Source organism: Suricata suricatta, chromosome X, assembly GCF_006229205.1.
Source record: "Suricata suricatta isolate VVHF042 chromosome X, meerkat_22Aug2017_6uvM2_HiC, whole genome shotgun sequence".
Taxonomy (NCBI): domain Eukaryota; kingdom Metazoa; phylum Chordata; class Mammalia; order Carnivora; family Herpestidae; genus Suricata; species Suricata suricatta.
Genome location: NC_043717.1, coordinates 64,122,703 through 64,149,734, shown reverse-complemented (window position 1 = coordinate 64,149,734; position 27,032 = coordinate 64,122,703). Strand labels below are relative to the sequence as shown.

General features: G+C 33.6%; 1 protein-coding gene across 1 annotated transcript in view; it reads right to left on the bottom strand.

The window, feature by feature from the left end:
- Positions 1-3,405: 3,405 nt before the first annotated feature.
- The window catches only part of DIAPH2 (diaphanous related formin 2), a 295,986-nt gene continuing 272,359 nt past the window's right edge, over positions 3,406-27,032 (bottom strand). The window contains exons 14-17 of the mRNA XM_029930066.1: positions 23,487-23,591; positions 19,463-19,786; positions 16,861-16,975; positions 3,406-3,483 (exon numbers count right to left, since the gene is read on the bottom strand). Of these exons, the coding sequence (XP_029785926.1) occupies positions 3,437-3,483; positions 16,861-16,975; positions 19,463-19,786; positions 23,487-23,591 (591 nt within the window). The 3' untranslated portion in view covers positions 3,406-3,436. The remainder of the gene's footprint in view (positions 3,484-16,860; positions 16,976-19,462; positions 19,787-23,486; positions 23,592-27,032) is intronic.

The window sequence follows — 27,032 nt, the reverse complement described above, 5'->3', positions numbered from 1 at the left end:
ATTTGATAACTAGAATAGGATACTGGGCAGTACTTTATTTGGGCAAAGCCCCAAACCTACAAGTGATTGCCGATTCCTTGTGTTTTTCTTATCCTCTGCATTCAACCCATCAGCAAGTCCTCTTGGCCTCTGCAGATATATGTTTTAAATTCCCCAATTCATATGCTTTTAAAATTATTTTCCTTAGTCATCACATTTAATCTTCTACCGAAGTAGTTCCCTATCATATTGCTGTATTTTATCTTCTTTAGAAGAGTTTACACTATATGAAATTCATATTAATTACAGGGTTATTAGTATATATTTTCTGTGAGATTATAAATTCTAAGAGAGTCAAGATAACATCTGCCTTAATTACAGCTAAATCCCCACAAGACCAAGACTAGCATCTAGCACAGAATAGGTGCTTTATATATATTTGTGAATATAAGTGTGTTTCATACACTGAGAAATAAATTTACTGATTACTATGAAAGGACTCACAGTTTATTTAAATGTTGCTTACTATATAATTCTTGACAATAAAAAATACATTTCTGAGAAAACATAAGCAGTTCCCTCAAAACATCCAATTACTAATTCTATAAAGCAAATACCTAGCTAAGTGGGAAACATATTACACCATCCCTAACAATCTTTATTACAAACATAGTTTTCCTTTGACTGCATACTCTAATTGCTGTCTTCTCCACTCCCATTTCCAAACTTCAAAATACAGGTCAACCCCAAAGCCCACTGCAACTTTTTGATTATATCAAGTTTAAGGAAGCGATGAGAAGACTCCAATAAAAATAGGGCAACAACCAAGCAGAAGGTCTCTGGAAAATACTGTTCCAGTCACTGCATAGAGTGGTTCTGTTACCACACAACAGTTTATGCATGTCTAAACAACAACAAAAAATAATTTGGATCCTAAGAAATTCTTGAAGAGAGTAGAAGAAATTGTTATCTCGATTCTAACTAAGCAAGCAGGCCCTAAATTCTAGAAACACAGGGATGCTGTCATGGCAAAGCAACGAAATCCCTTTCCACCACAGAGGATTTAGTTACTCATTCTGTGGGTCAAAGGCCTAATGGAGCAATAAGCATTCTGTGAAAACTAGGAGTGTATGTAGCATATGAGAGAAATTCAATACATATTTATTGAATGGGCAAAAAAACAAGGAGGATAGCTTCAATGGCAGCTTGGAAGAATTGCTAGAATAATGCTGTTATCTCATTTCTAAGCTAAATGAGTCTGTATGTAGACCGTTACTTATTAATACGTATACATGGAAATGCAGCCCGCAATACCCAAGCATTAGCTGACCCAAGATTTGTGAAATGTAATTTTGTCACTATGTTGATTATGCAGGCATCAAGGTATCCAGAAGGGAGATATACATGTCTGAGGGAAACAGACAGAAGGAGGCCTATTTTATAAAGTTTAGTTGCAATGAATTTAGACTTATATTATCTACTAAGTTTATAAAAAATTGTTTCATCTTTCATTAAAATTTAGTCCCCCAAAACTCATCAATCACTGCTTAGTAATAGAGATTAGCATTGAATATCTCTTGGGAAATGTCAACAAACAGCAAACTCCATACAGTGGTTAGCCTATTGATATATTAAGCCCATTAGGTGGTTCATTTAACTCATAGCTGGCGCATTCACTAAGGTATTAGTGCGTCAATATGTTGTCTATTTTGACTGGCAAAGAACTGTCTAATATTAGGCATGTTTCAGGTGCCCACCTCTATACAGCAACAGAAATAAGTTTCTTTAATCCTATAAATTTCAGGGTATGCACCCTTAAGAGCTAAGGCATTATTATAACATCCATTCATTACATTTTGCATTTCTATTATATACACGTACAGAATATAAATAATAAAGCAGGGCATATTTCCAAAGATCACAATGATGAAATTTGAAATGATGAAGTAAAATACTGATATTCCATAAGCAGCAATTCCACAAAGTCCAATGTCCTAGCAATTCTTATTTTCTTTATGGAAAGTTGCTTACTTTCCCAGTGAATTCCCTTAATGACAGTCTTCACCCTAAAATTTGTTAAAAAATACTCAAAACAGCCTGACTCTAGGTAAGTTCTGATAGACTTATTCATCATGTGCAACTATTTATATGTTGCAAATGCACATATTAATATCACCATCCATCAAAGCCCATTTATATAACGTCTTTTGATGATTTAAGTTAAAATTATTTTATGTAAACCCTCTAATCTTAATTCAAAATTTGAAAGTGAAGAAAATGTGAAAGGAATGCCTATGAACACCAAACATCCTAGTGAGCCAGTACTGATGATTCTTACATCATTCTTAGACTGATTCTTAAAAATGAGCAAGCACTTTCCACATAAAAACTAAAATTTTTATGCAAGTATGATTTCAATTTGACTAAAGTTGGTATAAAATTAATTTTTACAACTTCTTAAATGGTTTATACATTTTCAATGACTTTGGAAAAACAATCTATTTGAAACAGCACTAAAAAATGTACGTTGGTAGTTGACATATTGATTCCTTTCAAAGAATCAGGCTTTCATGTCTGCAACTGCTATACATAGTCACTTCCTAGCAGATGTTTGGAAATGACCTTGGAATTCCAAATTGCAAATGTCACCATCAAGATTTAATTCTAAAATAAATGTACTTAAATGCCTAATGAATAATATTGCTCAGATTCAGAAACAACTCAGAGACAAATGTAGAAAATACAGAATGTTTCCCACATCCAGCATATATCACTGAACCAGACTAACTCTCTTCCTACTGCCACACCAAGTTTGGCTTCCAGGATAAACTCCAGACCTGCCTGGGCATGTATGGGCCAACAGAATGGGACTGCAGTTTCTATGATCTATACTTCATAAATATATAAAAGAAACCTATATTACAGGCTAAATAACTGGTGTCATGTATATGAACTGGAACCTGGCAATGTGAATAATAATTAAGAGCATTGGGTTCACACTCACTTTGCTACCTACTCTCCTGGTGACCTTTAGGCAAGTCTCTTAATCTCTCCATGACCCAACTGTCTTATTCACAGAACTGATAGTCACATTATCTCATAGGTTTTCTTTCATGAGGATTAACTGATATATATATATATATATATATATATATATATATATATATATGATTTAATATATGTAATATACATAAAGAAGAATGTGTAGTATATAACAAATGCTTTATATGTCAACTATTTTCTGCCTCTGTATCTCTTCTGTTAGATAAACACTGAATTTCCAGGTTATTTATATGTTCCTGGTTGTCAACTTCTTAGTGGCTAAAAAAATGCAAACTACCTTCAGTAATCAGCAAACAGAATGCTCACAGCCCACAATGAATCTAGAGACAGCTCATGAATGAGTTAATTTTACATATATGCATATATAATTCTATATATTGCAACTCTAACCACATTAATACAAGGCTGTTTGTTGGATTCTTACCAACAATACTTCTGTTGCTGCAAGGAAAAAAAAAAGATGAAAGAATTAAAACAATGTACAAAGACAATCTTAGCAATTTCAAATAACACAAAAAGCAATGCACATCTGCTCTATTTCTTATGACCATGAAGGAATTCAGTAGCAGATACAGTATTTTCTGTAATGTTTAGCCCAGGGGAAACTTAAGGCATGAGAAAGCATGTTTCTCAAAGGACAAGAGCCCATTTTTTTCTCTGTCAACAAAAGTTTCAGATTATCTTTGAAAAACCTTTAATAAGCCCTAGTAGATATATGATCATATGAGTATTGTTCTCAGTCTTTCTTTTGATTCTTACCTCTAGTCCAAGAGGACACAAATAGCCCTGAGTTAAAGAAAAATACTACTATAAAAACATTTAATTACCTTTACCTTTCACATATACCTCTAGAAGATTTATACTTTCATTCCAATCTATTAAAGCAGATAACTAAGAGCTGCTACATACATCACATAAATACTAAATTATTAAGAAAAGTTACACATTTATAGCCACATACATAAAAATCAGAGGAAACTTTTAAGACTACTAATTGATTAGATCCTAACAAGGTCTATTCGAATTAAACTTATTTATTGGTAATAACTCTCAAGAAAATATTTTGCAATATATAAATGTTGAGGAACGAATATAATCTGCCCACTGAGGAAACTAATCATGCTATTTTTAAAAACATTATTAAGTCTAAGAAAGCTGATAAAAATAATTTCCTCAATGTGTCTGAAGGTATGAAGAAATATAGACACATCACTGTCACAAAATAAAAAAGACACTATAATATTAGGGTAATGATAAAAAGGCTATGTACGACTATCTCTATCTCTCTCCATAAAGCTTAGTTAAAATGTATTTAGTTATGTCCCTGAAAAATACCAAAAGTAATCATTTGTTGATTACATATATATATATTTACACCAATGATATATTGTTACATATATTGTTATATATATTTATATTAATGATATATTGTTATATACTGATCTGGTGAGGTAATAAATTTTAAAAGAACTTTTAAAAGTCATATATATATATATATATATATACACACACACACACACACACACAAACACATATACATATATATGTATATATAGAGAGAGACAGACAGACAGACAGACAGACAGAAAAAGAAGGAAAGAGAAAGAATCTTAAGCAGGTTCTGGGATCAGGGAGCCTGACACAGGGCTCTATGTCACAAACTAGAGATCACGACCTGAGCTGAAATCAAGAGTCAGATGCTTAGCTGACTGAGCCACCCAGGTGCCCGTAAAAGTCTTTAGTATTAAACAATTTAAGAGCTCTATAGTATGGAAGTGTTCTCACACACTGCTACTGAAGAAAACAAATACTACCAAGTTCATATCCATTACAGAAAAAACTGCTTAAAATAGCTGACAGTTACCTTTGTCATCATATAGATCTACCTATGGCCAAATGTTTAAGCTGGTTAGAACACTATACCAAGGTCATGTGTCCAATGCTTACCATGTTGGTAACCTTGGTTCTGTACCAACTCTGTGCAATGTTAAGTAATAATATTAATAAATTGAATGTCTATAAATTGAGAATTTTAGAACCATATTCCTTTTTAAAAATGTTTATTTATCATGAGAGAGAGCAATGGATTTATTTATCATGAGAGAGAGCAGGGGAAGAGGGGCAGAGGTAGAGGGGGAAAGAGGGGGAGAGAGAAGGAGATTCCCAAGCAGGCTATGTACTGTCAGTGCAGAGCCTGACACAAGGCTCGATCTCATGAACATGAGATCATGGCCTGACCCAAAATCAAGACTTGGACACTAAACCAACTGAGCCACCCAGCCACCCCTAGAACCATATTCTGGTCTATCATGCAGATATACTAACAATTGATAATATGATAAATTATTAAAATACTTAAATTGTCATCATTGAAAAAAAAACATGTGAAATCAATAAAAATGCCAATAATTAATAAGAATGCAATTTGATTGGCACTAAAAGAACAAATGGTAAATAACACTTAGGAGGGAAGTGATAGCATCTTTATAATTACTATTAATGGAATAAAAGGCACCTAATCATACCAGCCTCTCATTTCAAAGAAACTTACAAATATCCTAATAGTACTACATGTCACAGAGCAGTTACTTTTATTTCCTTCTATTGAAAACAGTTAGATGCTAGAATACAACACATTTCTAACACATTGCCAGGAGCATGTTATCAGTCTATTCTTATCACATGAAACCAGACACAGTCAAATCTCAGTAAACCATTCACATGAAAGGAATACTGATAATCAACAATAGTTATATTTGCCCTGTAAATGTATCATATAGCTTGTTTAGAGTCCTGTAAAATTAATTTAAATTAACAAATGTAATCCTGAAGCCAGCATTAACAGGTGATAAAAAGCATGAGGAAATGGTGCTGGAGAGGTGGAGAAAAATCAGACTAGTATTAATATTTGACCAAAGACAAACCAAAGGTAGATCACATGTATGTGGAAAAATTAGCCAAGAATGGATAGCAACTTCAATATATGTTCACTCTTTCTAGATTGGCTTTATATTGGAACATATGCTTTGCAATACACTGTAAATAACTTCCTTCAGTGGGCAAATCAAATCATTCACTTCTGTCCCTTTATGAGTATATTTTTACGTGGCCCAATTAATAAAAATATACTAACACTGTAAGCTAGGTAGGATTGAGTACGCAAGAATAAGGTACTTCAAAGGGCATGATCATACATAAATAGTCTATCCTTACCCTATAGAACAGATAAGTGGATCTTAAATGGAGATTTTTTTAAATCATAGAGCTTTAATGGGTACAGTCACACTACAGAGAAATGCAGTAGTATTTAAAAGCATGGGCTATGGATTCAGCCTTGTTCTAATGGACCTTATTTCCATGTCTTTGCTCATACATCAAGTATGGTAAAGTGGTGAAGCATGTGGGCTGTGGAAACATGCTGCTAAAGCTTGGTTTCCAGCTCTACCTTGCTCATTTGCAAAATGGCTACCTACATGGCATCTACATCATAGGATTAAAAAAAAAACTTAAATGAGGGGCAACTGGGTGGCTCAGTCTGTTAAGTGTCTGACTCTTGATTTCAGCTCAGGTCATGGTCTTGAGGTTTGTGAGATCAAGTCCCATGTTGGGCCTGAGCTGATAGTGCAGAGACTGATTGGGGTTCCCTCTCTCCCTTTCTTCTGCTCCCCCCCACCGACTCATACTTGCTTGCATAAGCTCACTCTCTCTCTCAAAATATATAAACATTATAAAAAGTGAAATAATCCATGTAGAACATTTAACAAAGTGCCTATCCTATAGTAAGTATACCACAAACATTAACACTTGTAATTGTTAAAATTATTAGTTTTGTTGTCTCTTATATGTATGTTGAGAGTCTCTTATGTGTATTTATCTGCATTCTCACAGAACTCCTTTTGATGGTTCTTTTATTTCCCAAGCATTATCCGATTTTAAAGTTCTTTACATAGAGACACTACAGGATTAGATGGTTTGCTTAAAGTCAAACAACAAATCTGGAATTAGACACTTATTTCTGCACACTGAAGTTCTATTCAAAGTGACCCAACCATAAATTATACAACTTTCATATTTAAATCAACAATAGGCGACTACTGAAAAAAACTCTACCTTTCACATTTGAAAATTTTAACAAACATCTCTAGAATTTATATGTATATATACTATACAGATTTATATATTAATATATAAGTAGAATTTATATATAAAATATAAACACCTAAATGAAGTCAATAAATATATTGTATATAATTTTATATATTTATATAAAGTCAAATTTATTTATAGGTATATAACCACACACACACACACACACACACACACACACACCTAAATACAGTGAATTACTAAATCATCAGAACTAAAGTGGGCAAATTAACAAACTACCAAAGCCAGATTGAATTATATCTGGTATTTAATCAGTCATAAGAAAGGATTTCAAAAGATAGATTCTCTTATATGTATATCACAAAATGAATTATTAAATACACACATTTCCTACTATGTGCAGAAATTTGGATTTAAACCCATACTTTATTTGCCTTGGTACTATGCAACTATAATTCATTTGTGTGTTCACCGAACACTTGTATTTGCCACTGGTACAACAGTACCAGAAGCTGTGAGAAACAAAAGTAAACAACATGGAAATCCGTCTCCCTCCCTCCACGTTCAGTGTCTGATGAGGGACACAAGTGACTAAAGATAATTATATTGTGAAGAATGCATTATGATGCAAGTGTCATCTAAATAGACACCAAATGATGAACTGATTAAAGTGTATTCAGAAAGAAGTTGCAAAGTCTTGTAAGCATCTCTGTTCCAGGAACAAAAGGGTTCAGTCTAAGGACAATTTAGGCAAGTAAGTAAGTTAGGCAATTAAGTACAGAGGCAAATGACCTTGAAACACACGAGGAAGAGTTTAGATGTCCCTTTAAAGACAATAATTACCTGGTAAAATATTCCAAGCATAGGAGAGCAATAATAATTTGCACTTTAAAAAGACAATTCTGACTAGGCTGTAGAAAACTCATCACAAGGAAATAAGACTGAATGCAAAAACCAGTTAGAATTCTGTTGAAGTCATCAATGAGAGAGATGTTGCAGCACTTGTGATGGCTGAAAAAATAAAATTGTATATATCCATGTGGTAGGCATGTTTTTAAATGGTTCCCATATGCAACCTGGTGTTCATGACCTTGAGTAATCCCGTCTCCAATGTGTGTGTCAGAGCTGGACATAGTTAATTGCTCCTAATTATTAAATTAGGCTACAAAAAACTGAGTTCTTTCTGCTTTAGTTTGCTTTTCACTCCTTCCTGCTGTGTACTCTTTAATGAAGCAAACTGCCTTTTGTGAATAGCACTGAGAGACCTCTGAGGCAAGGAATGGAGGGTAGCCTCTGGATGACAGCCAGGAAAAAAAAGTGGAGGCCCTCAGTCCAGTAGCCCCAAAGAAAATGAATGCTGCCCAAAATCATATGGGTGAATTTAACAATGATTACTCCCTGTCCAAGCCTTTGTATTAGTCCACAAATTATATGCTGCCTTGTGAGGGACCTAGAGGTAGAGGACAAAGCTGAGCTCTGTCAAGATTCCCAAAACTGAGAAAACAAATGTGTGTTCTTTGAAGCGGCTCAATCATGGAGTACTTTGTTATGTAGCTATAGGTAACTAACATTATCCACAAAAATTAAATAAAAAATAAAAGTTCTTTCAGCATGATAGTGATACACATAAATTTCAACCTCTTTTCAGGTACAGCTGTGTCCCTAGAGGCATGCATTACCATGAAACTGCTATTTTTATGCTATAATCTTGGATTTGAGTCATCTTCCATACAGTATCAGTGTCTGCAAAACACCTAGTAAGAATATTTAGTTCACTCAATCATTTTGCAACATATACATGTATCAAATCATTAAACTGTATACCCTAAATGTACACTATATTGTCAATTATATCACTTTAAAGCTGAAAAAGTAATAAAAACAAAAACAAAACAAAAAATGAAAATTACATAAACAAAAATTATAATAATAGTAGCAAAAAGGAAAGTTTAAAATTAGGGAAAACTTTCTAACAACCATATATTACTGAATAAACTATTGAAAAGAAAGAATCAAATTTACTCTCACTGACAATGACTGAATGATGAAAGGGATTACTTATATATAATGCCTCAGAAAAGCTACCACAGTTGAATTTCTCTAAATTAAATATATATTTCTTAAGTCAGAGAAATATTCTTACTTCTTATATCATTGAAATAAGATATAGTCTGCCATCAATATACAATTGGAACAAAACATACCCCTTTGCAGTTTTATATACCTGTGTTAAAATTTTCCACTGGAATTTATTATAAATAATTTCCATTTGGCAAAATAAACCTTTATTTTCTTCAAAATAACAGAAATTTAGCTAGAAAAATAATTCTAAATGTGAATATCTGTGTAAATTATAAATGCTATCAACTTAACATCTGTTATTGTGCCTAATCAATACAATACTTATCAGCAAAAATTACTGAAATGAGTAGAGACAGTCTAACTCATAGCTAAAAAGTGTCATATTAAAATAACACAGTGTTGGGGCACCTGGGTAGCTCAATCAGTTAGGCGTCCAGGTCATGAGCTTGTGAGTTCCAGCCCCGCATTGTGCTCTGTGCTGACAGCTCAGAGCCTGGAGCCTGCTTCAGGTTCTGTGTCTCCCTCTCTCTCTGCCCCTCCAGGGCTCGCTCTCCCTCTCTCGCGCCCTCTCTCGCTCGCTCTCTCTCTCTCTCTCTCTCTCTCTCTCCTCCTCCTCCTCTCACTCTCAAATAAACATTTAAAAATTAAAAAAATAACAGTATTTATAACATTATGAAGTTAACCTCAAAGAAGCCTCATGAAAATCTGATCTAATTACTTTATGTATCCTATGTCTATTAATATATATCCTTACCAAATGCCTAATGACATGAAGACCACATTCCTTCATTCATTATCTGAAGAGACAGACCTAAATTCATACCATGTTTCACAATTGATAGATTCTGTACAGAAAATACCTCAAAAATCTTAGAAAAAAATGACTTTGTTCCCTTCCATGAGTGTACAACTTTCTAGCTTTGGTTTAAGCTCTAAAGAACTGTCTCAGTACCAGGATAATAGGATTACACACTTCACAAGATAATGTATGTGAAACTATAGCATTAAGAAAGAATCAGTGAACTGTGAAACAAAACGCACAAATTACTAAGGGCATAAAAGTGATTAAAAGCCATTGTTAGGACTCTTCTTCTTTTTTAATTAACATATTATTTAAAAAAAAAAATAGTTTACTGTCAAATTGGTTTCCATACAACACCCAGTGCTCTTCCACACAAGTGCCCTCTTCCACTACCACCACCTCCCTTCCCCCGTCCCTTCCCCCTTCAAATCTCCGTTAGTTTTCAGTATTCAATAGTCTCTCAGGGTTTGCGTGCCTCTCTCTCCCCAACTCTCTTTCACCCTTCCCCTCCCCCTGGTCCTCCATTAGGTTTCTCCTGTTCTCCTGTTAGACCTATGAGTGCAAACATATGGTATCTGTCCTTCTCCGCCTGACTTATTTAAATATAGAGAACTGATGGTTATTAGAGGGAAGATAGGTGGGTGAATGGGTGAAACAGGTGATGGGGATTAAGACTACACTGAGTAATATATAGAAAATGCAGAGTCACTGCATCCCTGCAGCTAATATATCATTGCATGTTAACTATGCTGGAATTAAATATTTTTAAATAAAAAAATTAAAGCCATAGTTAAAATATAAGGAAGTGATTAAGAATAATGTGGCTTCAAACCTCAGCTTTGACATTTACTACCTATGTAAAAAAGACATATTGTTTAATTTCCCATAATCTCAGTTTCTCCCCCTATAAAACAATAATAATAGTATCTAGGGTAGGTGTGAGGATTAAATGAGATATGGATATAAAATGCTTATGCAGTTTCTGGGACATAGTAAATGCTTAATAAGTGTGCTGTTAGTGTTATTAGTAGTGATGGTATGGTAGAAGTAGCACAATCACCACAATATCACCAATAGGTAAGGAGAGAGCCATTTTGATGCCTACTCGTTTAGAAAGATGAAGATACACTGTCTCAATTTCTCTCTACAATTAGCAACACTTATAATTAAATAATGACATTATTTAATTGCTGAGCTTTAATTATTTAATTGTAAGCTCTGACTCACAAATTCCTTGTTTCCTTGTCTATATAAAGGAGGTAATTGTTTGATGCTACAACATTCCAATTGGAAATGAATATGTGTATCATCATAAGTTAAATTATATACCAGGTATATATAGTGTTTAGTTGGCTGCAGGAAAGAATTAAGCCTTGGCTTGTTTCCATGTGTATTAAAGCTTATACTACAGAGCATGCATATTGTGTCATTAAGATGACAGATTATTTATGAGGACACCAGGTCTCCCCACACACTTTAGCACTATTTTATAGGGAATATGTACTTTGAGACTGACATCTCATTATTATCAAGCCAATTCCAAGAATTTCTGTATTATAAAGACAGACATGAATTAGATTTTATCACTCTGGTTTTTTTTTTTCATTGCAACACTAAATATAGAAGACTGCATTAAGCAACCAAACAAGTGTAGGTATATTCAAAAGCAACCAGCTGATTCACTGACTAAGAAACAATTTAAAATATGACCCTAGATGAAAAGTGCTTTTACATAAATACATCTTCAAATTTGGTTCCACCATAATTTTGAAGCTATGCCCAGTATCTTAAAATGACACTTATATGCATTTGAAAGAATTATAACACCTCAATTTTCTGTTATTAAAGCTAAATTACACTACAGAAATATATTGTTGAAGAAGTTAAATTTCAGTAACCTTTTATATTTATTTCTTATATTTCCTCCAAGCAACGTTAAAACCAAACAACTTCCACATGATCTTTGTTCTTCCTGAAGCCTCTAGATAACCTCAGATATTCAAATTAGCATTAGCAATTATTACCTACATTTTTATCATTATTTTAACTTTAGTTAATATTAAACATCATTACTTTAATTATAACATAGTATCATTCTTAACTATAATTAGTATAATTCTTATATAATACCACTCAACCATATTTACTATAGATTTTCAAAGAAAATGATACTATTTTTATAGTCTTGATAGTTATGTGGCCCCAAATATCATCAAATTGAATACTAAATTAGAACCTATATACAAATTCTAACAGTAACATATGTAATATATATTCAAAAATACTAATAGGGTCTTTTTCAGCTGCATCTAATATATACATATTTTTTTCATTTAACCAAAGAGCATTTTGAGATTTTTTTTGTCATATATCATCATTATGGCTTATAAGAACTTACCTATCATAATCATGGGAATGCAGAATTTGGGAACCAGAAGACCTTAGAGATTAAGAGTAAGAATTCCTACTGATTAGGATATCATCATATCTTGCCCAAATTACTGGTGGTTTATTCACCGTCAATGCTCTATCACGTATCTGTGAATTCCCATCACCTAGATATCTGCCAAAGGCCTGCTCAATAGTTAATCATTAAATTATTGGGTCCCTAATGCTTAAAAAACAAAACCCCATTTCCTCAATATGAAGTTCATTTTACTAGCCTCACCTTCAAGTCCCAACTCCAAAGGCTGTGCATTCAACAGCTGCTATACCTCACCCAGTGCGCACTACACCCTGTATGCAGCTCACCCCATCTCCAAACTTTTCTAATAGTGTTCTCTGACTAAAATGTTTTCTTTACTTCTTTCCCTTTTGAAATTCTACTTAAATATTAAGGCCAAGCTCAAATTATACTACCTCTGGGATCTCATTTGTCCTACTCAAAATTAACTACATTTCCATCCTGTGCTCTTATTAAAAAATATCGATGTTAACATGAAATATAACTTAACTAAATGTAGTGTACCTCTTTCTCTCTCCCTCACTAGATGGTAAGTTCCCTGGTGCAGAAAACAAGAACTTATTCATTTCTCTCTCTCCCATGGAGTATAGTGCAGTACTCTACAAATATAAATTAAATTACATGAGTGGTCCATTCTCTCCTAAATTAGAAATAATTTGGCTTATTAATAGAAAATTAAAATTGTTTTATCGATAAATCTAAATAATTCAAATAGAAAATATAATTTGATGCTTCTCTCACATATTAAATATTTACACATTTCAATATTATAGGATCCAGAGGTATTTTTTCAAGTTTATTTATTTTAATTTGAGAGAGAGAGAGAGAGTGTGAACAGGGGAAGGGCAAAGAGTGAGAGAGAGAGGATCCTAAGTAGGTTCTGCACTGTCAACACAAAGCCTGACACAGAGCTTGAACTCACAAACGGTGAGATCATGACCTGAACCCAAATCAAGAGTCAGATGCTCAACAGACTGAGTCACCCAGCTACCCCAGGAATCAGAAACATTTTAAAATTTCTTTCTAGGTGCGCCTGGGTGGCTCGGTCAGTTAAGCGTCTGATCTCATGATCTCACGGTTCCTGGGTTCCTCGCATAGGGCTCTGTACTAACAGCTCAGAGACAGAAGCCTGCTTGGGATTCTGTGTCTCCCTTTCTCTCTGCCCCTCCCCTGATTGCTCTCTGTCTCTGTCTGTCTCAAAAATAAATAAACATTGAAAACAATAAAATTCCTTTCTATTTAGCAATCTGAAGCGCTTTAAATTCCTAAATTAAACAATTTCTTAACATAGACTAGTAATGCTTTCAATGCATTTACAGAGAATGGAGACATGAGCTTTCCCAAACCCCTTGCAACAGGAGAAAATTCTCAGAGGTTTTGGAACACTGGGTTTAAGAGCTTTGGAAATAAGTCTTAGAAACAATAGGTGTGTCCCTCCTTCTGGAATGCAGCTGAGTGGCAAATAACAGCAAAATGGGAAAGAAAATGGATCCCTGGAGCTAGGAAAGCCAGGGTAGTGCACTTGGAGTTCACTGGAGCCAGAGCCTCCTGAATTTTTTTACTGATCCTGCCACCTATTGGCCAAATTATGAATCAAGGCACTGCAAGTGACAAGGAAATTCCAGCTGTTAGAGATCAATCAATAGTTACTAAGTGTTATTAAAATAAATGGGAGTATTATCTCATTAAATTTTTTGGCTAGGTTATTTATGTCTGAAATATGCTATGATGCTTAATTGTTCCTTTAAATGTCCCTTCAGAAAATAAATGTGAGTAAAAGTAAGATTACTGAAAAGTGGTCCTGACTGGATTTGTACTCAAATATTAAAAATTAAGAAAAGTAGAAAGAGTAGTATCACACATAAAATTCAGAGAATGATCGATAAGTACAATGGTAATATACTATTATTCTTATCACTGAGGAGATGAGTACTTTTATATAATATTTATTAGGTCTTAGCAGCTACAGTAAGAATTGCTTCTATTATAACTGATTGGCTCTACCAAGTGCTGCTCAGAAGAGAGGAAATTCTCTTACTGAATTAACAGCCGTATTAAATGTCAACAACTAAAGCAAAACACACATACACAGACAGCATCATGTTAAATGAAAGGGAAAGGGAATTAATATTTGTTAAGTGCCTACTACACTAAGCACTGTGGAGGGTGCTTTAAATATATAACCTTACTTAATTTTTACAACACTACTAGATAAACATAAGTCTACTCATTTTATGGATAATTCACTCTCATTGGTTATAAGTATTATAGCTGGAATGCAAATAAGTGTGACTCCATTTCTTCTGGCCTTTTCCACTATACCACACTACCTTTAGAAACTCTCTAATAGATTCTATCCTTACCTCTATGTCTCAAATTTTCTTCATTTGTAAAATAGAATCTGGGATTAATCACTTCTAAGGCCCAGAATAACTCTATTATTCTTCTGGGACTTAATACAAATAGATCAATCAGTAAAAAATCCAACTGCTTAATATAAAATGAGGAAAGAACTAGAGGGAGAAGTTCACAGAAAAGTAAATTAAAATTGTCTTTGAATGGAAGAAAAGCTGCACAACTTCACTCCAAATGTGAGAAGTTGAAATGATAACATGGATGATTTACCATTTTCACCTCTGAGATGGACAAAGATTGCAGGGAAACAGATACTTATATTTTAGGTGCCATTGCAGACACGAACTCTTTAGAACGCAATTTGGTAATAGACTTCAAAATGATAACTGTACATAGCATTTCATCCAGGGATTTCACTTCCTGAATTTGTCCTACAGATAGATTGACAGGCACAAAGTTATATACAGATTACACATTCATCACAATATTGCTTGAAATAGCAAAGAGATTGGAACTAATCTAAATATCCATTCACTGGGGACTGATGAAATTAATTAGGATAAGTCCATACCACAGAATTCTATGCACTATGAAAAAGGAACACAGTAGATGAAAATAAGGTATATAAAGTAAAAACAGCAAGAAGCCAAAAACAAAAATGATAAATACACAAATGTTTCTAGAAGCACAGACTATTTCTAGAAGGAATGTGAGAAATTAGTATCATTGTTTTTAGGGGGGAAGAAGCTGTAAGTCTGGGAGTGAATGGAGAAGGTTATCATGAATCTTTGTTTTTTGTTTTTTTTACTATATGAATATCTTGATATCAGCATTTTACCTTTTTAACTTAAAAAAGCATTTATAGTAAACAGTAGTCTCTTGAGTCACTGAAAACCCCTTAAAAAGTGAAGGTTACCGAAGCAAATAAGCAAATAAGTGTGTGTGTGTGTGTGTGTGTGTGTGTGTGTGAACTTCAATCTACACACAACAACAAATATAGCAAAAGCACCTCCACTGTGCAAGATATTATAGAAGGGCTGAAAAGGAATAATTTTTCAAGTCTTTCTCTCTCTTTCTCTCTCTCTCTCTCACACACACACACAAGCGCGCGCGCACACACACACACACACACACACACACACACTCGCACACGCACTCTCTCTCTTGCTCTGTCACTCTCTCTCTCTCTGAATCTTCCAAAATTCACTTTATAGGAAATGTTGTGACAAATCATACAAGTGAATGGTAAAGCTGCCAATTCCAATTCCAAGTGCATGGGCATATGGAATGTATCAATTTCTTAGTTGTGAATACTCATCCAAACTGAAATAATCTGTTTATCTGAACTAACAATTCTATAGTTAGTAAAAATAATAGTTAAAATACCAAAAATTCACTAACACCAATAAGATTGAGAAGTTTTCTATAGTAACAAAATTATGTGTGACACTCACAAGAGAACAAAGATCTAATAATAAAAAAAGCACTCCATTATCAAATTAGTAAAATATACTCATTAGTAACCAGATTTTGATGTTATTCCAGAAATTAGGCTTGTAGGGAAAAAACTATAAAATTTCCTAGGGAAACAAATTGGTAAGTAATACAAATGTAAGAGGAAAGACTATTTGTGTACTATGGCACCAATCTTATTCCAATTTCCTGAAAACTTTTGGGCCATTAGTATTCTGTTACATTATTTTCTCACACGTGGTGAACCAACAACTTTATCTCCTCTGCTTCTCAGTAAAAATGATTGTATTATAATAGAGGACTATAACTCACATATTAAATAATAAAAATAAACCAACATTATCAGATTAATACAATTTATGCAAATTAAGTTTAAAGAAAAGCAACTATTCTTTTTTAGTTGCTTGGTAAAATATAGTTAATAAGTTAATCTATTTATGTTTGACTCTATCCAGTGTAGAAAAATTATACATGTATACACATTGAATTCAATATATCAAAATAAGAAATTTGTATTTTAAAAAATAAAATGTACCTTTTATCTGGGTAGCAAAATTCAGTGCCAATTTTGCAAAGATATCTGGATTTTCAAATTTTTCCTCCTTAACTTTTAACCAGAAACAGTTCTCAGATAATTCTTTGGGCTCAATCTGAAACAATAATAACAAAGATAAGTGTCTAAATTATTACTTCACTTTTAATTTTTCAAAGAATTCAACTTCACCAAGGTTGAATGACAGTTCTTTTATTCATCTATTTACTGAATCAATTTTAGGATCTATAAAAAGAACACCTTTTAAGTACATATTTATTGGGAAATCATAGAATTCTATTAGTGTACAGAAAGATACATAATACCAATATGCCATATAGGAAATTACATTTAAAAAATCTTCTACTGGAAATAATCTTAAAAAATAATTTAGTATATTTCTCTCCGAAAATCACATACATTTTGTTCTGCTTCTAAATTTTTTAAAATGAGAAAACTAAAATTCATAAAAGTGAAATAATTTTCCATGTTTACTGGCTAGGATGACGTAATAATCTTAAGAGCTGACACATTCCATACCTCCTATAATGTGTCAGGTACTGTTTAATTTTTTATGTTTTATTTTTTTGAGAGACAGAAAGAGAGAGATCGCGAGCAGGGGAGGATCAGAGAGAGAGGGAGACACAGAATCTGAAGCAGGCTCCAGGCTCTGAGCTAGCTGTCAGCACAGAGCCCGACATGGGGCTCGAACCCACGAACCGTGAGATCATGACCTGAGCTGAAGTCAGACACTTAACCAACTGAGCCACTCAGGTGCCCCATGTCAGGTAGTGTTTTAAGTGCTGCATATATTACCTAATCAAATTCTTGCAATAATCCTTTGAAGCAGGACCTGTTATTACCTCCATGTTAAAGATGAGGAAACTGAGCCCCAGAAAGTTTAAGTGATTGCCCAAACTAGTAAATGGCAAAGAGGGAATTAAACTCAGGCAGTAGGATTCCAGAGATTTTGCTCTTAACCAGTATACTGCAATTCAATTTTAGGACTGCACATTTTCTAGTGCAGCATGATGCTCTTTGATATGTAAGTACCATTACACTGTATGCTTAAATGCTAAGTGAACATACCATTGCATTTACACAGAGAGATAACTGGTCCAACAGCATCTGGATCCTATAGTTTGGTGGATTGTACCTTGTAAAAAATGACTATATATATCCAAAAATATGTGTACCTCATCTACTCTTATGAGCAAAGCAAAAGTATATTCTTAACCTAAAAACTGGTTTAACCATGATTCTGGTGAAACCAATTACTATGTAGATAATGTCAGATTTCTCTCTAAGGATATTCCTGGATGAGTTGTTTCCCCAAAAGGTGCTCTGGGTAAGTGTATTTTCATTAGAAGATTAGTTCCTAGTAAAAAGGGACAGTGTCAATCTTGATAATAAGCTTTTCAGAAGACATATTCTGCCCATTTCTTCACTGGGTTATTTGTTTTTTGGGTGTGGAGTTTGGTGAGTTTCTTGTAGATTTTGGATACTAGCCCTTTATCTGATATGTCATTTGCAACTGCCTTTTCCCATTCTGTCGATTGCCTATTAGTTTTCTTGATCGTTTCCTTTGAAGTGCAGAAGCTTTTTTATCTTGATGAGGTTCAAATAGTTCATTTTTGCTTTCATTTCCCTTGCATGGAAATAGCCTAAATGTCCATCACCTGATGAGTGGATCAAGAAGATGTGGTATTTATATACAATGGAATATTACATGGCAATGAGAAAGAATGAAATCTGGCCATTTGTAGAAAAGTAGATGGACCTCGAGGGTGGCATGTTAAGAGAAATAAGTCAGACAGAGAAGGACAGATATCATATGTTTGCACTCATAGGTCTAACAGGAGAAACCTAACAGAGGACCATAGGGAGGGGAAGGGGGAAAGAAAGCTGGAGAGAGACAGGCACACAAATCATTAGAGACTACTGAATACTGAAAATGGATGGAGGGCTAAAGGGGAAGGGGGAGGGGGGAAAAGAGGTGGTGGTGATGGAGGAGGGCACTTGTGGGGAAGAGCACTGGGTATTATACAGAAACCAATTTGACAATAAACTATTTTTTAAAAAAGACATATTCTTATAATAATAAAGCAACATAACATTCAAAAGAAAAAATCCATACATTATATAAAAAATAGTTATGTCACTACTGAATACTGTTACCTATTCCATACTATCTAAATATTTAAAACTAAAAAACATCTCTAAGAATGAAAACAATTAAGATAAAAAGGTATGATAATAATGGAGATTATATTTGAGAATGTTAATAGTACTTAAAGTTAACAACAGTATAAGAATCAAAATTATGTTTCAGTTGGTGGTAGATTTCATATATTATTCTCTGGCACCTTTTTCACGTTGATTTTCCTTTTGCCTTCTACATTAATTTCAAATTATCTATGGAGTTTCCAATTCTCTGGGTACCCAACTGAAGGATACACATAAGATAGTGAACTCACAAAAGGAAGCAAGAGTCAACAGTCATGTTCTCAATCATTATACAGTTCTTAGAGGCAGCAATAGTTATTCACATATTAACAATCAACTATGACTGGACAAAGTAAAAATACTCCATTTGTAGTATTACCTTTGACCAATTGATTCTCTTCATGGGTACTTCAGGTTTATATATTTTTTTCTGCTTCATCCCAAAAGGCAGATCCAGTGGTGCTCCTGGGGAAGGAGAAATGCCTGGAGGAAATGGTGGAGCAGGTCCCCCAAATAAAGGTGGTGGTGGTGGCGGTGGTGGTATACCAGTCATTCCAGGTAAAGGAGGTGGAGGAGGAGGAAGAGCTCCTCTGGGCAGAGGTGGTGCTGGTGGAGGTGGTGGTGGTGGGGATAAGCCACTACTTGGCAATGGAGGTGGTGGAGGAGGGCCTGGAATTCCTGATGAACCTGAGAGTCCATGTCCCTGAAATATACATAATACAATGTTTAAATGCATATAGTAAAATATAACAAGAAAGAATCTTGTCAGTACACATTGGTGTTTTAAAATTAGGTAAATTTAACTTAATTTACTATTATCTACGGGATTAACAGTAACTAAAAAAGCATAGATTTTTGATAAGCATTATAAACTCTGGACAATGACTACTTCTGCTAATATACTACAAAAGTTGGCTTCCTTAAAGATTTGGTGAAGCATTCCTCTAAAAAACCAAAAATTATCTTCCATTATAAATATATGCAAAGAAGTATTGTAAATGGCTTGAGCCTATGAGACTAGTTGGTTTGAATATGGGATAATAGATTCAATCATAGATTGGATTCCTTTGGAGCCAATTAGCTTTACATAAAGTCTGTCTCATAGTACCAGTAACTTAGCAGTCTTCTAATACCAATAATTAATACTGAGTAACATTCATTTGCATGGTAATATATGTTTATCAATATTTTACATCTATTATTTCTTTTTATTATTATTATAACCCTGTAATGTAAGTGGGGCATTTTTATCTCAACTTTATCTCACTGCTTATAGATGAAAAAAATGTAACTACAAAAAGGCTAAATGACTGACCAAAGGTCACAGAGTCTGAAATGTGGTTAGGATTTGAATGTGGTTCTTCTGATACTTAATGCAGTCCTCTTTCCACTACAGTAGACCATTTCCTCATGAATGGGAGTCATTTGCCATGAAATGAATTAATTTACACTGATTGAATTATGAGAAGAGTATAACTTTTTTTTTTTACAACCAGAAAGCAACTGAAACTCATTCTCTAATGATAATGGATAACAGATGAAGGTAAATAATCTCATTCCAAATTACCTACTTCTTAAATTAATCTGTACATTTTTCTTTAAACCATTACTGGTCACAATGGTTCACTTCCAAAATAAATTAACATAAAAGTGAAGTTGGTTTTTATAAATATTCTTAAGAAAATCCTACCAAGGAACAGACATATTTGGGTTCAAGACTTGACATCAGAATAACCTAATGAAAAGTTGAAAATTAATATGCTTGGCATAGTGTTATTTTTATTTGGGGAAAAAATCTTATCTTTATTAATATGAATTTCCCAGTTGGACTACTTAATTATACTAACAAAACTCAGAAATATCTTTACAAAATAAATAAATTGAAGCATATATTTGGAGCAACCAATAAAGGCCTGGCCTATATATGAGAATATTAAAAATTAATAATCATAGATAGAAGCATGGAAATGTTCCTTATAATATTTAATATGCATTGTCCAAATATTTTATTCATCTATAAGATGTTTATGTGTACATAATACACATACAGACAATTAAAGTGTTTGTACACTTAACAAATGACAATCCTCCTCTGGAATACAGCTTCCCCTGAAAGTAGTAAGAATTGATATAGGATTAAAATATGCAAAATTAACATTTGGGATGAGCACTGGTGTTATATGGAAACCAACTTGACAATAAACCATAAAAGAAATAATAAAAAATAATAAAATAAAATATGCAAAATTATTTTCACTTAATGCAGCAAAATTTTAGAAAACAGTCTGATTTTTATAGTGATTAAGATCAAAGAAAAAGTCAAAAATTTTTTCTAAAAATTTTAGGAAATTAGTAATTTACTATTTTTATGTAAACAAATTTATTGAATATTTTGAAAGGTAAATTATCCATTTATTTTATTAAAAGAGAGCAAAGTTATGTTTAATATCAAATTTTGTCTCTATGGATCATATCTAAGATACGAAACTTGTGCAAACATAAAAATGCTATCACTTTTAACACAGGATTTTATTCAAGTTAAATGTATGTTTTACAAGTTTAATGAAGATTCTCAAATAAATGCCATCAGCCTTTAAAAATCAAATCATATCAGCCCTTCTCCTACCTCCCCTGAACACATAGGAATGGAACAATTAAGGCAGGCTACAATAGAGTATTGAGAATTGAATATAGCTAATGAGTAATTTAGTATTTGGCACAATTTTGGGTACACAAGAAAGAACTGTGTGACTCTACACTTTTAAAGATCAGTTAATTTAGTAATAAATAAGCAAATACTCACAAAATAGTAAGGCCCTGTGCTAGGGTGACATTGGGGAATGTCACCATCTGGGAGGGTAAAATAAATAAATAAATAAAAGAAACTGAGTTCTCAGAAATGTGAAAAGGTGCTAACATGATACAAGAGATTTAATGAAAGGAAACTATAAAATAGATAAGTGAAACAGACTAAGGATAGAAAAAGGCCACCACACTGAGTAATTTGGAGTTCATCAGTGACTTTTGAAGTCATTTCTCAGTAGAGTGATGGATACAAATCTAGTCAAACAACAAATATCTACTAAGCACCTGCTATGTTAAGAGGTGTTACAAAGAAAACTACAGGCCCCAAATAGTATCAGATAGGCTGAGTCACCAAACTGGAGCTTAATATGTAATCTAACTGCAGTTTCAACATCTCCAATAAATAGAGTCTTAAAGGGTAAGTCAGGAATTCTTCCATCAGCAGCTAATAGGTCTGCTACCTAAATCCTCTCCATCTCCTAAATGAAGAAGAGAGGGGTGCCTCGGGGGCTCAGTTGGTTAAGCATCTGGCTTCAGCTCAGGTCATGATCTCATGGTTCCTGGGTTTGAGCCCCACGTCGGGCTCTGTGCTGACAGCTAACTTAGAGCCTGGAGCCTCCTTCGAATTCTGTGACTCCCTCTCTCTCTGACCCTCCCCTGCTCTCACTGTCTCTCTCTGTCTCTCAAAAATAAAAAAACATAATTTTTTTAAATAAAAAAATAAATTAAAAAAAAAAAGAAGAGGTAATCTGTATAACATTTCTTGCTTTTTGCCCTAAGGGAAAGTGTCAGGGCTTAGAACAATCCTTTCCTTTCCCTAATAATTTTGGTGTCCCACCATCTTTCCATAAAAACCTTTCATTTTGTACAATTCCTTGGAGTTCGCCTCTGCTTACTAAATGGAATGCTGCCAAATTCACAAACTGTTTAATGAAGCCAATTAGACCTTCAAAAACACATAGTTTAATTTTATTTTGTAAGAAGGTCATCTTCGATTTTTTTTTTCAAACACCATTTTCATTAATTATCTTTACAGGCTAAAGTGCATCATAAAGACAAAAAAGGAAATGCATACATAGGAAAATGACATTTTTCTCACCAACATTACTGATCTTCCATCTCTTAATATTCATTTAAAACATAAAAACTATTGAGAGTTCTTAAAAAATAAAAATAAATAAAAAGTGCTGAGAAGACATAATGAGTTGTATAGTTTAGACACCATAATTAACATTTTCAGTGTATATGGGTGCTTTTCATAATAGGGGATATATGCGGAAATGTAAAATTCCTAGGTTTTGAAATTATGCATCCAACTTTTCAAATCATCATGGAAGTTTTGTCTCCAAAACAGTGTTGCGTATGTAATATATTCCATTAAAAATATTCAGGAAGTTTAAGCAACCAGTGCCTCATTTTTATACAAACAGTAAAATGATTTATTTTCCCAGAAAATCAAATCTATAGTTATTTCAACTAAAATGAGAAACTATGAAAAAGTCTGTTTCTGATCATATATTTCCTTCCATCTAACAAGATAATTTTCTACCATCGAACTCATTGTGACACGACATAAAGTCTATATCTTGTTTCATTACCTGGGCTCGAAGTTGCTGGATTTCTGTTTCAAGCTCTTTAATTTTTTCTTCTCTTTTTTGAAGTTCAGCTTGAGCTTCTTGGCGAGCTGTGAATTCTTCATCAAACTGAAATGATCACCACAAATGTACACTTAATAACACAGTTTTGAAAAATCTTTAAACAATGTTATGTATTTAAAAAGTGGAGTGTGTTTTGTTTCACTGAATTCCCAGTTCATTCAGAAAATCAAAGCTCTAGATTATTTTCATGACAATTAAGCACCCCTGTGGGGGTGGGGTATTACTTATGGTATTACCAAAGAAGAAATATGACCTGAAAAGAAGGTAAACAAACCTATTTTCACTTCCAAAAAAAAAAATACAAAACAAAATTTTTAAAAGGTGGACTGAGGAGTCTTTCTTCACATATAATGGACATTTATATTGTTTTGTTATTGAAAAGTAGGTTTTAGAATTGATCATTCCCTTTAATGTTTCATCCCATAGCTTTAAGTTCATTGAATTAGAAAATGAAACCTAAAAATTATCCACCAAGCAGTTCAATTCCTTAACTATATTTAATCTTGAAAAGAAACTGTACTTTTAGAATGCTCAAATGATTGTACATTAATATGAACAAGATAGTTCTATTACAATCTTAATTGTCTAGCATCCAAAGAGTAGTGTTCCACAAATGTGAGAGAATATATATATAATTATCCTTCAGATGGTTAACCAAAACATAACCAAAACATTTACACAAAACGTTACAAGGGAGAATATGAAAGGTTAACTTGTGGTGTACTGTGGAAGGTGTTAAGATGGTGGAATAGTAGGGGGACCCTTTGCTTGCCTCATCTCTCAAAACATTGAGATAAATACTAAATCATTCTGAACAACCAAGAAATCTATCTGAGGACTGAGAGATCAAACTGCACAACTAAATTAAGAGATAAGCCAAATAGTGGAAGGTATGAGGTGTGGAAATGTGATTTGTAGAAGAAAATAATTGTGGGTGCTGCAATGGGGAGGGAGCCCTGAACACAGACTAAGGGGTAGAGGGAGAGATGGATATAGAGACAGAGAGACAGAGAGGAGAAAGGGGAATCTATTGGTGGGAATGTAAATTGGTACGGCCACTCTGGAAAAAGTATGGAGGTTCCTCCAAAATTTAAAAATGTAATAAGCCTATGACCTAGCAATTGCACAAAAGGATACAAAAATACTCATTCAAATGGGCACATTCACCCCAATGTTAATAGCAGTTTTAGCAACAGCCAAATTATGGAAAGAATCCAAGTGTCCTTTGACTGATGAATGGATACAGAAGATGTGGTGTATATGTATATTTGGGTATATATATGTTGTATGTATACCCAAATACATATATATATATACACACATACTAACACACAATGGAATATTACTTAGCCATAAAAAAGAATGAAATCTTGCCATTTGCAATGACCTGGTTGGAGCTAGAGTATATTATGCTAAGCCAAAAAGGTCAGTCAGAGAAAAACAAATGCCATATGATTTCACCCATTAGTAGAATGTAAGAAACAAAAGATGAACATAGGGGAAATAAAAAAGAGAGAAGGAGGCAAACTATAAGACAGACTCTTAACCACAGAGAACAAACTGAGGGTTGCTCAATGGGAGGCGGCCAGGGGGATGGACTAAATGGGTGATGGGTATTAAGGAGAGCAGTTGTTGTGATAAGCACTGAGTGTTATATGTAAGTGATGAATCACTAAATTCTACCCCTGGAACTAATATTACAATACATGTTAACTAATTAGAAGTTAAATAAAAATTTGAAACATACATAGATACATACATACATATAAACTTACAGTGTGTTAAGTAGGAGAGACCATCTAAATGATGAATATCCATTTATTATATCTTGCCCAGGCCTAACCTAAGTCAGGAATCCAAGCAGAACCAAACAAGCCTGCACACATAAATACTGCTATGTCCATCTATAAAACATTTGTTCTTTATTACCGATGTCATTTTAAATCATTTTAGAAGTCTGTACTTTATCCCAATTACAGTATTTCTGTTCCTAAAATTGTTATATCTTACTCTCTAGAATTGTTTTTACAGTTTGTGGGACAATAAAAATTATATTCACTGATAATATTCATCCTCATAGATTTGACCTTTGGAAATTAATGAATGTCAAACAGATCTAAGTCCGAAGAAAGAGTATGTGAACAAAATGGGTAACAATGGTGCTTGGGTCAAACATGAAATACTAATTCTTTTATTCATTGCTACTTGACTTTCTGGAAAATTTTCCATATGGGTTAGTCCAAATTGTTTCTAATATTTAAAAATTTAAAACCCACCTCTGATTCTGCACAGTCAGTAAATGACCATGTTTCCCACTTCATGAGAAGACTGAGCTTTTTCAACTTCAGTACTATTCATATTAAGATTCATCTCATTCTGGGGTCCCTGGGTTGCTCAGTCAGTTGTACATCCAAATTCAGCTCATGTCATAATGTTGTGGTTGGTGGGTTTGAGTCCTATATTGAACTCATTGGTGTCAGCATGGAGCCTGCTTCAGAGCCTCTGCCCCTACTCTCTCTGCAAATCCCCTACTCACTCTTTCCCTTTCTCAAAAATAAATAAATATTTGTTTAAAAAATATATTTTCTATAATTCTACCCATTCTCCCAAGGTTAGCTTCATCTGTGTTTTCCAAGCATGATGCAAACTATACCATTTTCCTTTATAAATGGTTTATTAGTACATTTGGAAAGAGGCACACAATGTTTCTGCTTGTAATTTAAAGTGATCCTGATCTGTAAACCCATAGAATAGGAATCACAAAAACCTGAGATATGCAAGTGGGAGGACTTCTTACATGGCCACTATCTTATCCTCTTCTTTTAATGATGAAGGAATTAAGACCCAAAGAGAATAAATACCTTAAAGTCACAGCTAATTAGTGGAAAAGCTAAGATCAGATCTTACAACTATTTCTTCTCATTCCACCCCCCCCTTTTCTTTACTATTTTGTGCAACCTCTTAAAATCACCCAGAATAAGAAAAGGTATGCAGATAACCACTGAAAGACCAATACATGTTTTCATTCTAAAAGATGGTGATGAGAATAAAGCATTTACCACTAAAATATTTTTTTTATTATTTCAGGACTCCATTTCCCTTAATATATGCTTACAGAAAATTTTACCAGATTGACCATCATAATTTTCTACAGTCTTGTGGCATCTAATCAAAGTGTCAGCAAAAAATTAAGAAGATTCTTAAGGTTTTCAAAGGGAATTTTAAATGTCCTACTTAAAAGAAGAACATTATAAATATAAAGGTCTATTAAAAAGTGTTTATTTTCTTCCACTGATAAAATGACAACTTCGCACAAACCTTTTATGCTTAAGCTCTGAAAATCTATGCCAGAAACTGAAAGAGCAAAGATATTTCTCCAAATGCCCTGAAGTAACTTCTATAATTTCTAAAGTGATAGCAAAAGTGATTATCTAATCTCCAAGGTAAGTCATAACTTTGAAGAGACAGCAATATGTGAGCACTTTA